Source organism: Diadema antillarum, unplaced genomic scaffold (genome assembly GCF_040938485.1).
Source record: "Diadema antillarum isolate AM-2024a unplaced genomic scaffold, OU_Dant_1.0 seq00001814_RagTag, whole genome shotgun sequence".
In the NCBI taxonomy this organism is placed as follows: Eukaryota; Metazoa; Echinodermata; class Echinoidea; order Diadematoida; family Diadematidae; genus Diadema; species Diadema antillarum.
In genome coordinates this window covers 83,522-101,462 of record NW_027272489.1, presented here as the reverse complement: position 1 = coordinate 101,462, position 17,941 = coordinate 83,522, and the positions used below count along the sequence as shown (strand labels likewise).

General features: G+C 38.6%; 1 protein-coding gene across 1 annotated transcript; it reads right to left on the bottom strand.

Annotated features, from left to right (window-relative positions):
* Nucleotides 1-809: 809 nt before the first annotated feature.
* On the bottom strand, nt 810-16,813 carry LOC139712508 (eukaryotic peptide chain release factor GTP-binding subunit ERF3A-like; the record flags this gene model as incomplete). Its single annotated transcript, XM_071624323.1, has 13 exons — nt 16,526-16,813; nt 14,121-14,252; nt 11,888-12,001; nt 10,885-10,918; nt 9,657-9,734; nt 8,734-8,914; nt 6,992-7,146; nt 6,089-6,329; nt 4,866-4,946; nt 4,078-4,192; nt 2,927-2,988; nt 1,735-1,824; nt 810-978 (listed from the first exon to the last, which is right to left on the bottom strand). Coding segments are annotated over exons 1-13 (1,663 nt in total), but the record flags the coding sequence as incomplete, so codon positions are not given.
* Between the last annotated feature and the right edge of the window lie 1,128 nt (nt 16,814-17,941).

The following is a 17,941-nucleotide window of genomic DNA, read 5'->3' as shown; positions in this document are numbered from 1 at the left end:
CATGTATGTGTGTCTGTGTGTGTAACCCAAATTTCCCGTTCCTCATGCTGCTTAGTGGTGACGCTTGCCAATTGTCTCTTGTGTGTTGGGGGTTTGCTCGTCGTATGATGAATGCATCCAGGTCGGGTTATGTGGCAGCCGAACAGTTTTACAGTAGCTTCAGCACCTTCCCAATGGCAATTGTTCTCCCTGCGTGCACACACACAGAAAACAGAGGTACAAGTTTTCTGAATTAATTGCTGCACTCTGGAAAAAATAAAAATTAATCCTTTTGCACCTGACAGTTTCTTACAGTGGGAACATCTACTTACATAACATATACTCAGAGTGATTTTTTTTCCCAGGGGGGGGGGGTGGGGGGGGGGGGGGGACATGGGGTTAGGTGATTGAGTCGATACACTGTGATATTGATGATGATGAACACCATTTATATAGTGCCATTTGTCTTACGATATGAACCAGGCAAAATACAAATATTGAATCCTGACTTGCAATGGGTACTCAGAATAATGTCCAGAGTGATTTGCTACCATTTGATGTGGATAACATAGGACTGAGCTATGGTGAGATTTTGTTTTTACCAGTCATGAAAATCATTCTCGTAGCGATTTCTGCACAAAATGTTTGCTCTCAGAAGCAATTCTGATATGCAAACTGGACATCCTGCTGACAGTTGCCTTATTGATGTCACAATTGTCCTGTTGCTCTTGACAATAGCCCAATTTGAACTTTCACTGAGCTTATCTCTATTTTTTCTTTCTAAGGTAAGGCCTGTCCTAATATCTCCCATGTGGGGGTCATGCATTTACCTTCATCTCGCAGCGTAAAGCGTCCCATTTGGGAGAATTCCTTGAACGTCTCCATACACACCACGCCGGTCGTCTCCAGCCGCGCGATGGCCACCTGGTCCTGTTTGATGAAGCGAGGGCGCTGTTTGCCTTTCTTCCCCGTCCTCTTGTCAACCATTGCTATGAGTTTCTGAAATTGGATTGACGAAAGAATGGACTTTAAACAGAGTGGACTTTAGCAATGTGGAGGAGACGTCACTCGTTACATCAACTGGCAAGTTTGGTGAGGCCATTCAAACTAAGGCATGTGGCTACTCAGCCACAACTGTGTGCATATAAATTTGAGGAAAATTGAGCAAAGAAAATGGGATTCCATAGGAATTCGAACCCGAGACCAGAGCATCCGGAGGTCTCGAGTTCGAATCCCAATGGAATCCCATTTTCTTTGCTCAATTTTCCACTAATAAATAATATTTATTCTGGTCAGGCTTTCTGTTTGGTTTGTTACATATAAATTTGAGTCTACAACTTGATTTGAGTCTACAAATTAATTTCTCATTCTTATTCAGTAATTACACCTTACATTTCCACAAATTTGTGCAAATACAATCCTCACGTTTTTAGCGTATGACTGTAAACATCTACTGAGTTTGATAATCATCCACATCTTTGTTCCTTGTATCTTAGCTCTGAGACTGTAAACATCCACTGAATATAATTATCCACATCCTTGTTCGTCACATGTTAGCATTGAACAAAATCTTTGTAACCTGCCACAACCTGTTTCAACCTGTCCTTGAAAACATACCAACAAACATAGCAAACAAACAAACAAACAAACAAAACAAAGAACACTTCGTCGGGTGCCCGTGCATTGGCCCGCTAACGCAATACAATTTGTATTGCGTTAGCGGCCAATGCACGGGGCACCCGACCGACTTCGTACAGTAATCTGGACCTCCTCCACTGCGTTGTGGATGTGAAGTACGGCACCATAACCTGGGCAGATGATGGACTTATGTTCTACTATCGCAATCTGTGTGAGAGGACAAAAATGTGAAGCATTACATTGCATGCACATTAAAGGCATAATTTACCATTTGCAGATGAAACAAAACCCAGCATTAGTGCTTTAAAATAGTTCTAAAATGTGAGTTAAGGATAAAAACAACCAATGTAAAGATTCAAATCAGTATAATCCATGTTAAGTATTGTTAAATACACAAAATGTGAACAATAGATATGATAAATGTTTCCAGACAAAACCGTCTACAGTTATGGTTTATTGAGAAAAACAGTGATATCTCATTACATTTTAGGCCTTATTGCGAAAATTGTATAATATGGTAGGATGTTTTGTGATACAACTGACCTACACATATGCATCAAAAGTGATATCTTGAACATTTTTTGAATCACTGCTCCCAAAGATAAATAGGACCTTTAATGTATAGAAGAAGCTGTAAATATGACATTACAACTCGAGTCACCATGCAAGAATCTGACCGATTTCAATTACCAACATTCCAACTTTTATCATGACCAATTCTAACAGTTTGATGTCAAGCTACATTCATATGTAGCTTCAATGAACATACCACTATTTCTATGTGCATCCTTATGCCTTGCAAAGGAGTGCTATACAAACCTAGAATACTTATACCATGGTATCTGAAACTTTCTCAGCTTGTCCACAGCAATTTAATCTTTTAACTAATAATTCTGCACTCATCATACACAGCTACAATAGGTCTACTCGCCCTAATTGTGGGCCAGTGCCATATTGGAAATGCACAAAAAAGTGCTGGCAAGACTGGATGGGACAGAAAAGTAAGCTTTCCCACATTGATGTACCGGTAAAATTTATTGACTTCTACTTATGCATCTAAATGAGATCAGGTTTTACAATGGCTTGTTTCATCGCAGGAGGTTAAATTTCATCAACAAAATATGAAAACATTTTAAAAACTGTGCAAACGGCAATTTCGAACCGCTAGCTTTCATTGTGCAGAAATAGAGTCGAAATTATGTGCTACACCACTGAGTTGGAGGTAGCACTTGAATAAGTTGCAAGTGGATCTCGATGAAATTTCTGCTGAAGACAAGAGTCTCCAGGGATGAGGAGGGGAACCACTCACCTGGGCATCAAATATTTTGGAGGTATGGCAGACATCACTAGGGTCACACAGCACAAATCCTGCGAACATCCTGTAGAAATTGATCAGAAACAAATAAACAAACGTCATTCTCCAATCCATATCAAGGCTTCATAACTACAAATGAGTGCAAGACACAAATCGAATGATATTCACACGTAAAGCATGAACAACAGCAGTTCCCCTGTGCTAAAGCAGCACCTATTTGTACACACAGTGACCAAGAGCTGCCATTAAACTGTTCCTTATGGGATCCTGGGATATCAGGTTCCCGTGGCATCAATTGATACACAGGAACCTGGTATACCAGGTTCCAAAAATGTAGGTAAGAGTGCCTGTATTAGTGGCCTACATTCATGTTTATTTGTGTTATGCTGCCAATAAAAATGGCTTTGACAGAACGATTAGAATTTCTTCAATCAGTGTCTGTCTCTTTCTGTATGAAAACTGCACGTATATGTATCACGGCACTGGCTAATTTACCTTTTTTCCAATGTAGTGTGCACTTGTTTTGCAGTAAAACTCGTATGAAGATGTACGTAGCGATCAAGACTGAGCTCAGTAGATTTTGACTTTAGCTGACCCCATTCAGGTGTCTCTTTTTTGTGAAACAAAAGAGTTTGTGAGCAGCTATTAGCACACACTCTATTCATTCCTCATGCCAAATCAATAATTTCACTGTTCGATGGCTTATGTACAATGTAGTTGACCATGAAAGGGGATACAAGCAACGCTTGACTGCTTTCGCACAAGTGATTACCAACCTGTCCGATCTCTGCCGACCTGCAAAAGAATCTTGTTTGGGGGCATCAAAGGCTCTTGGAGAATTGCGGAACGGTTTAACCCTTTAGCAACTGAAGATTCCATACATAACGGCCTACTGTACCCTAGATGGTACAGCAATACTACTCTCATTTCGACAACTTTCTGAATTATGTAAATAGCTCAATGCATGCTTATTTTTACATTATTTGAAAGACCACTTGAGACTTTATCCAGGAATGGTATGTCAAAGGAAGTAATTCTGACACTTTTTGTTGACCTTTGACCTCTTTCAAATTATGTAACTATGAATTCTATATGAAAAACAATAAAAATGGCGGTTCAGTTACTAATGGGTTAATAGTGGATGTGACATGTACTCACCTCTTCCTCAACCCCTCGGACCTTGATCTTCACATTCTCGCCCGTCCCAGCAAAGTTTGTCTCCTCCTCGTCGGAGATGATTTGGAGGATTTCGACGCTAGTCTGGAGGGAAGCAAAGCAGTGTGATGGCGGAGAGTGTGAATGCTGATTGTAATCACAATCTGGTTTTGTACAGCACATTTCCAAATTATTGTGTTGACTATTATAGCAGTGGTCTACTGCAGGAAGAACAGTAACAAAGTCATTGGTAAAAAAAATATATAAGTAGATAATTTCAATATCATTCTCGTTGTTGACCATAATAGCAGTGATCAACAGCAGGAAGAACAGTAACAGAATCATTTGTAAAGAAAATAAGTAGATAATTTCAATATCATCCTCATTTGTTGACACCATTTACATGTACTTCCACATTATCGTCAGCAGCAAAAGCACTAGCAGTTGTTGGGCTGATGAAAAATTGAATGATATCATTGATGGTAACAAAAGAAATACTACTAACAATAACAATTATGAAATATCTAAAATACTAACATGTAGCTTCAGCTTCAACTAACCTTTGACATGCTTACTTTCTAGCCGTCTGCTGTCTCAGACAGCAAGAATCTGTGAAAATAATTACTCCGCTTGAGGTCTATGGGAGTTGACAAAAGCTCGCCTACTAAGAATTAAAGGCTGACAAAAGATGAAGCTTCATGTTACCACTACCTTATTAGCCAACAAAAGTTTCTTGTCCTAAAATGCTTCTGCATATTGACGTAATTCTATTTCTTACCTTATTGGGCATCAGTGTGTAGGAAGATCCCTTCCTGATGCTTCCTGATTCAATTTTGCCCAGCAAGATGGTTCCCATGTCCTGCATTGTGTATACAGAGAGCACATGAAGCTTTTTGTTTGTTGGACATGTTTTGATCACTCATGCATGGTGCCGAGACACCATAATCAGAGTTCTCTCGTTCTTCACTTGTCACTTCTCAATTTTCTTCCATTTTGTGCACTAATCAGATGTCAGTACTACACGCAAAACACCGTTTTTACTACAACAAATGTCACATACATCATGAATTCACACTATGGCTATGTCAGGGGACAGTATCCCACGTTGTGCTATGCAATCACAGAGGTAACGTTAACCATGCTTGGTGTTGGAATGGCTCACTACTGTATTCTGAGATTGGAGTTTGGTCTTCAGTTGAAGGGCTCTTTTACAAACTTTCAATTGTAGCAAAAAAAGCTGCTGAAAAACTTTCAATTGCACACACTTTTTCTCAACTCTATTATCACAGCCAGATACATATTTGAGTGGGATAGAGTCAGTGTTGCTACGTCAGGAAATCTTTGCTAAACTTCAACAAGCTCAGTGGTAGACACACATAGCTCTCTTGATTGAAGTGAGTTAATAGCAGATCTATTCACTACCTGTAACCCAGTCAATGGACACCAACAAGTAGAAAAAGACAATTCTACTACAGATGACAGCATGATTATTCACTCCTTTGGACACTTTTGTTGTTGTTGTTTTTTTCTGAAGAGTGAAAACTTCGATACGACTTTGATGAAGTTGGTTGCCATCTACCAATCAAAGTAAATTTAGGTTAAACTTCAACTGCCTAACAATTGAAACACTTAAGACTTCTCTCTTTTTGGCTGTCTATTTCATTTATACTAAGGTAAGAATTTTTGCTGGTAACATCATGAAATCCAGGGCATTGAGTGCTAATATTACAAACAAATAGCTTTTGCTCAATACTGATGAGTAATGTCCAAGTTGGGATAAGTCTTGAAAGCTTTGAAAAAGAATATCCATACATTTCTTTAGTTATGCCGAGATGAAACTAAAGATATAATGCATTTCAGTATGACAATGTAAGGTATCAAACTGATGCCTCAGTGACACCACAAATCGACAATTTTATGAGAAATTGGAAAATACAAACTATGGGTATGAATAATTTTGAAATAATCCGTAAGTCATGCTGGGTCTTCGGCTCAACCCACCTTGTATCTGTCGGTGATAGGCAACCGGAGGGGCCCGTCGAAACTCCTTGCGGGCAGAGGTGGGAGGTCGTCGATGTACTTGATGAACGGCGGCCCCTTGTACCAAGGACACTTGTCGCTGGCCGACACCTTGAGGTTGGCCCCCGTGATCCCGGACACAGGAATGAAGTGAATGTCTTTCTTTGGGTTGAAGCCCACTTTGCGGAGGAAGGGAAGCAGCTTCTCTCGGCACTCATCGTACCTGTGCAGAGATTGACACATGGTAGCATATATGGAGAAAATTGAATATATAGATATAAAGAAAGAGAGAGAGAGAAAAAGATAGACTGCACAGTGACATAAATACATATATATATATATATATATATATATATATATATATATATATATATATATATTTATTAAGATAAGCAGATACATACACAGATATAAATATAGAAAAATATAAGAACACATGGATGGATAGATAGATAGATATGGATATAAGATTAGATGATGGACAGGGAGACAGTGCTTAACTTGCTAGTAGGCAAGAAAAGACATTGCTGATGAAGTTTGACACCATATTTCAAAACAATATATCAGAGAGAAAATACAGTTTTTTTCAGGTGAATTACGATGATGCACGAGAAACCTCACAAAATATCTTCAAATTTCATAGAACAATGAAATCTCTCAAAGCTGTATTGAGTAATCTGGTATGGTCATCTCACAGGAAACAATCTTTAGATACTGTTGCAAGATGCTGCTAAAAAATCCTTTTTCTCAAACTAGGGAGGTAGCTTGAGAACTGCAAGCTTAAAATTGCTTTTTTTCAGTCACATTGTTTTGAAACTTTCTCTCATATTCTTGTACTATGCCTACTTCAATGAAATATATACAGATCCAAATAAAGTACAGTACCTTGCAAGTGACCACTCTACTGTTGGATCATCCATTTTGTTGATGAGAATGACTAAGTGCTTGACCCCCGCTGTCTTGGCCAACATGGCGTGCTCCCTGGTCTGGCCTCCCCTCTCGAAGCCCGTTTCAAATTCACCTTTGCGGGCAGATATTACCTGAAATAAACGGGATCCAGGTAAGAAGAGTCTGCAAATATGCATTTTTAGCTGGTTTTCGGATTGATGATAATACATGGGTGGGGGGGTCCCTCCCACAGGTATACCTTATGCTGATCGAGAGATAGGCTGAAGAAACTCATTTTTTGGACTGATAATAATTCAATACATGGTGAAGGACTCCCTCCCGAAGGAATACCTAATGCTGATGAAGAGGTACACGTAAGCTGAAGAAACCCATTTTGGATTGATGGTAATACATGGTGGGTGTGTGTGTGTGGGGGGGGGGGGTGTGGGGCTCCCTCCCATAGGTATACTTGATACTGATGGAGAGGGAGATTTGAGAACAATGCAATGAACAATGCAATGAACGGTCATCTCGAAAGCTTGACAAAGTCACCAAATATCAATTTTACAATTCTCTAACAACTCAATGATTGCACTCTCCAAAATCAAAGCTTTCATATCTAATTTGTCCCATTCCACATCCCAAAGTCTACTATTGAAACAGTAAGAAGCCCAGCTTCCCGATAGGCAGAAACTAAGTGCAGAGGAATTCTGGTTTTGAAGTTTAAATCAGGTCCAGGCATGGAGGAGATGGGTTTTTTACAATTACTATTATATTATTTACAATGACTAACATGAAATCATTGTACCAGAGTCAAGTAAAATATCTATCTTCAATTAAGTCTCTATAGTAACTCATATCTAGAGTTGACTTTTATTTTAAGATTAATGCTGACTAACAGGGTGGCTTTGCATGTCATGGACAAAATGCATAGTCAAATGTATGCCTGTGTGATACGAGATCCAGCAGACATTATAATCAACCAAGCAGAAAAGGAAACCAGAGAGCTTAAGGCCAAACTGTGACAACCATTGACAGTGATCACACAAACAAAATGATCGTTCAACCGTGGCATATCTCAATCCCCTCTCTGACAAGCTCTTCCGTCGCTATCAAACACCACAAAAGTTCAAAGCTCTCAGTGCAAGTTTCCATTCAAGCGATCCAAATCACTACACACACAATACAAACAAACGATGGACACCAGAAAAGGACATGTCCAAGACTTAATGACACCCAAGTTTGCCGGGCACTAGCCAAAGGTCCACTTGTACTCTTTTCCAATCTGAGTTGCTGTGAAATAGCTAACATACACCAAAACTTTGTCAAAGCACATCCATCATTCTCTATCCCCTAGCCCCCAAGAAAGAATAAATAAATATATAAAAATATGCTAGCTCGTCCAGTCCAGATAAGAGCACATACAAGGCAAAAGTGTATGGATCTGGACCTTTTTTTATTAGTATCACTCGATAATGTACTGATTTGGGTGAGGGCTTGATATCCAAAACAACCTAAAAACAAAGCAATCCTATAAAAAGTGGCCCCACCTCTAAGTCTGATCAAAACCAATTTTCATCAAATAAACTTTGAATTCCTCTTAGAATCAAATGCTCTTTCAAATTTCATAAGAAGTTTTTCATCATTTCACACACAAAGCTGGAAACCTGAAGCCCAATTCTCAACTGAAACCATACCATCTCTTTAAGTGGATAGATATTCTCTACACTAGCACTCACCAGTACAGCTAGATCAGCCTGTGCAGCGCCCCCTATCATGTTGGGCACGAAGCTCCGATGACCCGGGGCATCCAGGATTGTGAAATGTTTCTTCTCTGTCTCGAAGTAGGCCCGCCCCACCTCCACTGTCTTGCCTTTGTCTCGCTCTTCTTGGTTGGTATCCAGTGCCCAAGATAGGTACCTGGTGGAGGATATTGATGTGATCCCTTCAAGATAGTGCCCTCAAGCCAATTACTCTTATGTTCATTCATTCATTCATTCAAATGAATGAGTGAATGAAAAATGAATGAATACTCTGTTACCTAAACCAGTTAATGGCTATTTTTAAGATAAATGTGCACGATGAAAGATAACACAGAGTTTGACAGGATAAAAATAAAATTGAAAAGTGATTTCTATGTCCTTCTTTGATTTGGAGAATTTAATGTTCTGTCTCATCAGCATAAAGCAAGACTCAGCTTGCTGTTAAAAATCACATATCTCTCAAGAGTGCTTCAATGGAAAGTTTACAATGAATTTCTTATCTAGGAATGTGATAAAACCTTCCGTTTCTGTCAACTCATCACCCCACATGGAATAAAGTGCACTGGAAACAAGGCCTAATCCACAGTGTACACTGAGTGTTTTTCATAATGTTATCGATCACTACTTATGGCGGAGAAAAGAACAAACGAAACCAAACACCATGATTGATTTTAAGTCCCTCACAGCCACCATGCACTGCAAAAAACTTTTTTTGCTATGCATCACCTTGCAGGCATTCACCACTATTTGTCTACACTGGCATTGTTACATTCAGTGCGTCTTCTGTGTCTTGAACAGAACACTTCATGCATACATGTATCTCAACGATGGAGGTCTCACAAGTAAAGAAATAAAATCAATAGATACAAGGATTCTAAATTGATAACACACAAACTCACCAACTCTCTCTGTTTTTCTCCTTGGCCTCCCGTTCATACTTCTCCAGGGTTCGTTTGTCCACACCTCCAGTTAGAAACCTGTTGCCATGGAGACATCGATGGAAAGCAAATATTATGTTGCACTTCATTTCTCACACATAGCCTATTAGATGCAACCAGGGGTCCATTTTATGAAGTTACCACATAAGAGTCTTTACACAAATCTCAGAATGGCCAAAGTCGCTCGTATGTAGCTATGAGTGACTTACAAAGAGAAAAAAAAAATCCATTTCACGAAGTCTCTCATAAGTGTGTCTTATGAGCGAAAAGGTCTCTCGTAAGACATTCATAACACGGACCCCAGGAACATTTTGTCAATAAGGCATTTCTCCCTCATTATGTACAGCTGTATCTCCCTGTATCTCCTTGTTTGTGCATATCGCCTTCTCATGCAGCACTTTGTGCCTGATTAGTGCTGACAGTTGCTAGCCACAGGAGGTAAACCACGAGGTAGCGACATCACCCTACCGTTTTCTGGTGTGTGCTTGTTTGCACATCGAGGAAATGTACCTACACTGACATGAAGTAAGTCTATGTTTTTTACAAATGGGGAAGGAAAGATTTTACACTGATTGAAGTCAGCGGTGATCTATCACTTGGTCTACTCCCACTTCGTCCAATGGCCATTTAGTCTCAACCCACATGGTCTAATCCTGTTTCGTCTACAACCAGTTCGTCTAATGACAATTAATAGTCCAATTGCCACTTAGGCTCATTACCAGTCGGTCTACTTTCAGATGGACTATGCCCAATTTGTCTAATACCCCAGTTTATTAGACTAAATGGGGAAAGAGTCCAAGGAGAGAAAATTGTGATTAGACCATGTGGTCATTAGACGAAATGATAATTAGCCAAATTGGGCTTTAGACCAAGTGAGAATTGGACCAAACGGGAATCAGACGAAATTGATAGTAGACTAAATGAGTTTAGCCACAGTGGTGTTAGACAAACTGGGAAGTAAGCCACCAGATAGTAGACCAAGTGGCAATAAACCAAGTCAGCAATGTGAAACAGCAAATCACAAACTGAAATTGTAGGTCAAGTATAGACATTTTGGAAACACAAACTGACACAACACTGATAATACTATTGCTTGTGATTCACTCTTGAAAACCTGTACAAATGCTTCTGTTATGTCAAGTCAATTTTGCTTTTCACAATAACACACAATGTAATACACATTACTCACATTATATGACCTCCAATAGTGGACTTTCCAGCATCTGAGAAATAGAAGAAAAGAAAAATATCAAGTCCAAATTATTTAATTTCTTTTCAATAATGCATATTTCTTGTCACAATGGAAAACAAAACAAAACAAAGCAAAACTTGAACAAACCATAAACCATTTCAAGGTCTCTGTTCTGGTTCAATATCATGTACAGTACATTCATTAATCATCCTGATATCCTGTAATGAGCTCTTGGATTGTATCGGTCAATAACTTTTTCTACATGAAACTTTCCTTGCTCTTTTGTTTGCCTTTGATTGATTTTATAATGGGTAACAACGCCCCAATAATGACTCCACCACGACTATGCTTGATAGCCCGACTTGTAAGCACTTTGGTTATTTTGAATGAATTTAAAGGGAATTTTCAAGGATTAAAAAAAAAGATAATTTCCAAACTGCTGGCAGTACATAACAATAACTACTATCACTACTTATGCTGATGTTACTACCACTACTAACCACAAAACTACTACTACTGAAATTACCATTACCATCACCATCACCATCACCACCACAACCGCCACTACTGCTACTACTATCACGGCCTCTACCAGCACCATTTCAACTATAACGATTACCATTAACACTTCTATCACTACAATTACTATCACCATTACTATAAACACTTCTACCACTACTACCATTACCAACATTGCTTCTACTGCTACCAGTTTTACTAATGCTGCTATGACCACTACTACTCTGCTACTGCTACTAGAGCTACTACTTCTACTACAACAGCAGTGAGATCATCTATTCCTGCACGTTTTCAGGGATGATGAGGATGCCACGTTCCACAGCTCAGATGAAACATGAAAACGTGCTGCATTTAATTTCTAATACAGTATAAAATTGAACAGTGTTGCACTTACAATGCACATGGCAAGAAGGTGCCACGACCCTTTCAGGGTAAAGGCAGCAATCAAAATTAAGGATTTGAAGAGATCTAGAGGACTCACCTACGTGTCCGATGAACACAACATTTACATGTTCCTTCTTGTCCTTGGGTTCCTCTTCCTTGACCGGTAGCTTAGAAGGCTTCATGGCTACATTTGCCTTCATTGGTCCATTATCTGCACAAACACAGAGAGGTAGAGACAGGAAAAAGGTGAAAGTAAAGAGAAAGGAGAGGATGCAGACAGACAGAATGAGAGAAAATAACAGAGACAGGTCAAGAAAGGAGAAAAATAGAGATACTGGCATATAGAATCGTAACTGAACTTGTTCTACACAAATGGGGGGGGGGGGGAGATGCTATTAAAGTAACACAAAAGCTTGTGTTTCTTTTCTTTTCAACTTACTGAAGGGTAAGTAAAAAAAGAAAAGACGTCCCATGCAAGCAGGCATGTGGATTGATTGCAACCTATATTCTCACAACAAAATAAAGGAGAGAGAAAAGCTAGGTACATTGTGTGCAGTTGAGGAATGAAGAAGCTGCCTGACATATACGATGAGCTGCAATGCAATGCTCGAGTGACAATGACTTAAATAGACCAACACAGCTACATTGTACGAACTGCTGGCAGCCAATAGATGACTTCACACAGACCCAATGAACAGTCACACATCTAGTCACTACCATACACATCTGCAGGTCTACCAGGAATATTCTCAATAAGTATGGACCCCTGGCAGTAATGTCTTCACTTAAACTCACTCCCTTATTTTGTAAGTGAGACATAGACTATGTGAATAGGGGCATTCAGAATTGGAAGTGTTGTGGTTTGTATACAAACAATAAAATCTGCAGCTGCCTCGAGGGAAATTCTCCTTCCACTCATTGCGGTATCCTCACTAGAAATCAAATTATACCCTATCTTGCAAAGTGACAAGGGATTGACTCATCTCATCACTATTCACGAGATCTGACAGCATCTTAAATGGCAAAACAATCTTCAGTTAACTAGAATCCAGAGGCAGAAAGACGCAGACCCTAGAGTGGATGGCAGGTTATTGGTGCCGTTTTCATCTGCCCAAATGGAGCAAGATCCGTGTCTGAAATGCTCTACACTTTGGCTCGAGAGTTGACCCAGATGGAAAGGGGTTCACAGGGAATCTACACAGAAGATCTAAAACTGAAAAATCATGAAGAGAACAACAACAAAATGTCCAACTGGAACTACAATATAGGGGAGTTCAGATTTGTGTGGGTTGTACCTCATATGGGCATGTCAGATTTATGGTCTCATAAATGATATCTACATTTTATTTTTGATTAATCAGTGACAAAATTAAGGCTCTGATGTATCAATTTAATACAAAACTCAAGTCTTATTTTCTTTCATGACAGCACTAGAGTTTTATTTGCTCAGTTCATAGCAAAACTCTCTGAGTTATTGTTCAAAACTAATTACTGTAAAACGAGGAATGTTCGTGAGCATTTTAATTTCACGAATTTCGCGAGCACCAAGATTTGCAAAATTAAAATGCACACGAAATTTCTTGTCTACACTACATGCAATGAACGCCAGTGGCAATTCGTCAAAATTCCATGCCACGAAAAGGACCGTCGGCTCCAATTCGCGAAAATTTCTTGCCGCGAATACATCATGTTTTACAGTACTTTTAGGTGCAGCAATCCTCCCGTTTTAGGCATTGTACATACGAATGCTCTGTCCCAACTCATTAAGTATTTCTTCAAACATTTGTAATCTTTAGTGTGTACCAACAACTGGGAAATATTTTTATAACTGGGTAGCTGTCATCATTGCAGTTGTTACTATGGTAACTGCAAGTTTCAAAACTTACAGCAATCCTGTGTTTAATAGACATTGTGTAAATGAATGGTTTGTCCCATCTCACGAAGTATTTCTTCAAATAATTGTAATCTTCACTGTATGCTAGCAGCTGGGAAATATTTCGATTACTTGGTAGCTGTTATGATTTTGGTTGTTACTATGGTACTGCAATTTTGAAAATTTAACTAGAAACCTTTGTGCAATTGATCTTTCGTGCTAGGCTAATTTCAGTGAAATGCACCAGTTGAGTAAGACAAGTTTTTTTTTGGTTTTTTTTTTAATTCAAACACTGACGATTAAAAAAAAATTGGCATCATTCTTATTTTCAGGCTAATTTAGCAGAGCATAAAATTAACAAAAATTTCCACACAGCAAAAATATTTGCGGACAGTAGTTTGTGATTGTTTTACGCCGCAACAAATCGCCTTGGGTGTGAAAGGTTGAGGTTCTGTACCTGGGCCCTCCGAGGGTTCTGGTGAGGAGTCTGGGGCGGACGGTTCCTCCTGCATGGCTTCCCCCTCCTCTTCCTCTCCTTCCGCATCATCCATGTCATCTTCATTGGCATTGGCTGCCTCTAGCGGTGTAGCTGCAATGGGATGGAGAATTGAAAAAAAAGGGGGAAACGGGTACGGGTACAAAATTTAGTAGCTCTGTACAATCATTGTCAATCAATTCATTTGTGAAAAAAAAAAAATCGTACATGTGTATGAAAGGAAAGTGGAATGTGTTAAGATTGGCGAAAGGCTCGAACCTTTCAATTAATCTAGATGGCAAAACAATGATTATGAAAATAATAATAATAATAATAATAATAAGAAGAAGAAGAAGAAGAGGAGGAGGAGGGGGCGGAGGAGGAGGAGGGGGCGGAGGAGGAGGAGGGGGCGGAGGAGGAGGAGGAAGAGGAGGAGGAAGAGGAGGAGGAATAAGAAGAAAGAGAAACAACAAGCCAAAACAGAAAGTGAGTGATTGCACAACTGAATGAGATATGAATTATGTGTACTTTGCAACATCATCATAGTGTGTGGGTGTAAAATGTACATTATATGTACAGTATGTGAGTCAACGTTTACTACAGATTTTGATGACTGGCAAAGTATCAACGCAGCCATAACTATTCAGCACAACTGTCAAAGTATTCCTAATCTCTAGATTATTGCAGTAAATGTTTCATTACAGTTTGGGCCATAAATCAAGACCATTGGGTTTTGTTTTACTTTGATTCTATTCAATTTTGAGAAGTGATCTGACTAAAGAAAAAAAAAACATGTTACACAGGGCAAAATGAATTGAATTGCATTATTTTGTTGTTGGTATTGTTGTTGATGGTGTTGTTGGGTTGTGCTTTGTGACTGACTCCACAGGAAGCTATGACTTTGTTTAGAGTATCAAACCTAAACAACAATATCGCAACTCACTGAGAGCCATAAATGTAGATAGAGATCATATACTGTACATTTCAAATGAATTACATCCTGGCTTTTTTCATCCACATTCTCCTTTAGAGGAAATGCAGAGAAAGCATATTTTGCTCTTCTCATTTGTTTTAATACACAGCAATGTTCACCAAGCTATTCACTTTCCATCTTAAATTCATCTTTTATCTAATTATCCTCAATGTTAAATAATGTACCTGAACAAGACAGCTATTTCTAGTCAAAAGCAAAACATGCAGTCAATGAATGACTGAATAAATAAATGAATAAACACAAATACAATGAACCAAATAAATGCACTGATATGTGGACAGAGCAGATTTTGGACTAGTTCCAAAAAGCTGTGGTTATTTCAGAGTCAGTGAGGTCATCACAATGAAGCATCCTGTACAGGACGTATAGATACATGTGTACGTACAAATGTACTGTGCATAGTGTAAGAAAGAACTGAAATGTTAATGGAGTACATATTTTGTTCCTTTTATGACTCCCTGTATTACTATCGGAGCAACATTCATGTCATATTTTCTGGGAGTCTCCTTCATTTAATTTGGCAATAGATTGTTAATTATATACATAAATGTGGAGAAAGCAATGAGATATTGTTTGTCCACTTCATGAAGGTGTTACAAACTCTCTAAAACACAAAACAAATTAAGAAAAAACTACAAAGAAATAAATACTTTAACATAAGAACTCGGTAAAAGGCACTGTGCACTAATCATTGTCATAACATGTCATCAGAAAAAAAAAAAAATAGCATGGCGAATTTGGAAGAATTGTTCTTTTTTTAAACAGGCCCTACATTCATATTGATTATCCTGGAATTATAATATTAGTTGAATTTGGCAAAGATTTCTCACAAATCCTTTTATCTGCACTTAGATTCTAAATGATAATTTTTTTTTTGAAATTCTTCAAACAGGCCTGAAATAATTGTTCTTTTGTTTACACATGTTATAATTTATAAATCTACCTAACGTTAGTTGAAATACAGCACTTGCAAGTTGCAGTTGCACCCAGCAGGCCATCAGCATGGGCCATCAAAAAATAAATGTAAAAAAACAGAATACAGACAATAACCAACAATCAACATTTCCTACACAAAAAAGTTATTAGTAGTAATACAAATAGTATGGAAGTGAATTATGAATGAACAAGTGAACAATAGTCATACAACATACAACTGGACTAGATACACACGCACGCACACACCAAAAAAAAAAAAAAAAAAAAAAATACTGCTTCATAATTGATTTCACATATAGAATCTACACGTAAATCCATTCGACCATTGATACGATGTTGCCAAGTCTGCACTGAGAACTTGATTACATACAATGGACTATCTATGCTGTTACATTTTACCCCATCGGTCCTCCTGCTACACAAAAACATTAGTGCAACAACTCAGCAATACCATTACCATTCACTGGTTCTGCAAAAGCCTGTGTTTTGGTAGCATATGACGGAACAAATGCTGGTGCATTCACATTGGGAATGAATGGTTTGGCCTCCACGTTCAACGTAGAAAACTGACTGGAAAGTTCAGTAGTGGGATAGTGATCACCGGGCCCGGGGTCTTCTTGATCTTCCCAGTTGTCCAGACCAGACGATTCACATTGCTCTGTCTCCATTTTGGCCACTAATTCGCGATATCGAGAGATTTACGCTCCCCACAGCGCCACGAGTCTGCAAGTGTATCCACACAAGAGAGGCCTATTTCGTTTCAATGATGAAGTCACGCAGTATGCATGTCCGTCTTTACACACAGCATGAGCAGCATGCATGCATCATAGCATTATTGGATCCACACTTCATTCGTCGTGCACTGTAGAAGTAGCATGTGCAGTTTTATCTTTCTTTGACGTCATTTGGCGACAATGAGGGCGTTTGTCGTATTGCGCAATTCGTGTGCGACATTGTGCATGTCGCATTCGTCCTGCAGTCAAAATATTGTTTATAAACTACGTTTCTTCTCTTAAACAATGAACCAGTAAATGCAAAGAGAACAAAAGAACAAAGTAAGAAACAGTATGAAGTTAGAATGTGTACCTCAGATTTCATAGAAGTTGTGGCTTGTATTACTGCGTTAATAAAGTATGGATTCACCAATCGTGTTGAAATCAAAAATAAATCTTAAAATGTATAGGCCTATGTTACCATTACGAATACAATGATCTTAGCTCGTAATACAAGAGTATGATCAAGTCACATGTAGTTCAGCACATCATGATTTCATGAAACGAAGCGTCGGACACGGACAATGATGGAAAACTGCAACTGCACCAACAGTTGCTGTTATTGATGTCAAAATAATAAAGCCTAATTAAAGTTATTTTCTCTGTGCTGTAAGTCTTTTATGTGATTCATAGCTGTGTATCGGTGAATATTATCAATCTTCAGGAACCAATTCTCCTCTCAAGCTTTATCTGCTGCCAATGTGTCAATCAGCTGTTTAACCAGTTTATGAATTGTAGTGAATTTCTAATTGTTTTTTTAGGAGGAGAATGAAAGCAGGTGGCAAATGCGAAAACCAGCTCACACTGATTAAAATATTAACATGATTATAATCTCTCATTATCATTCATTGATTGTTATGCTATTTCAACATACTTTAGCTTTTTTAAGGTCATTTCGCATGACAATACAAATCGTACCAACCACTCATTATCAAGTAAACTAGTGGTCCACCGAAAATATGTGTTACGAAAGCAGTTGAAATTTGGCTGATCTTTGATCCAGGAAACGATAGTCCTTTTTTTTCTCTAAACATTTAAAGTACACTGAGGGAGAAATGCATGCGTATATAAATTGTTATAATGGATGTAAGTGTATGATA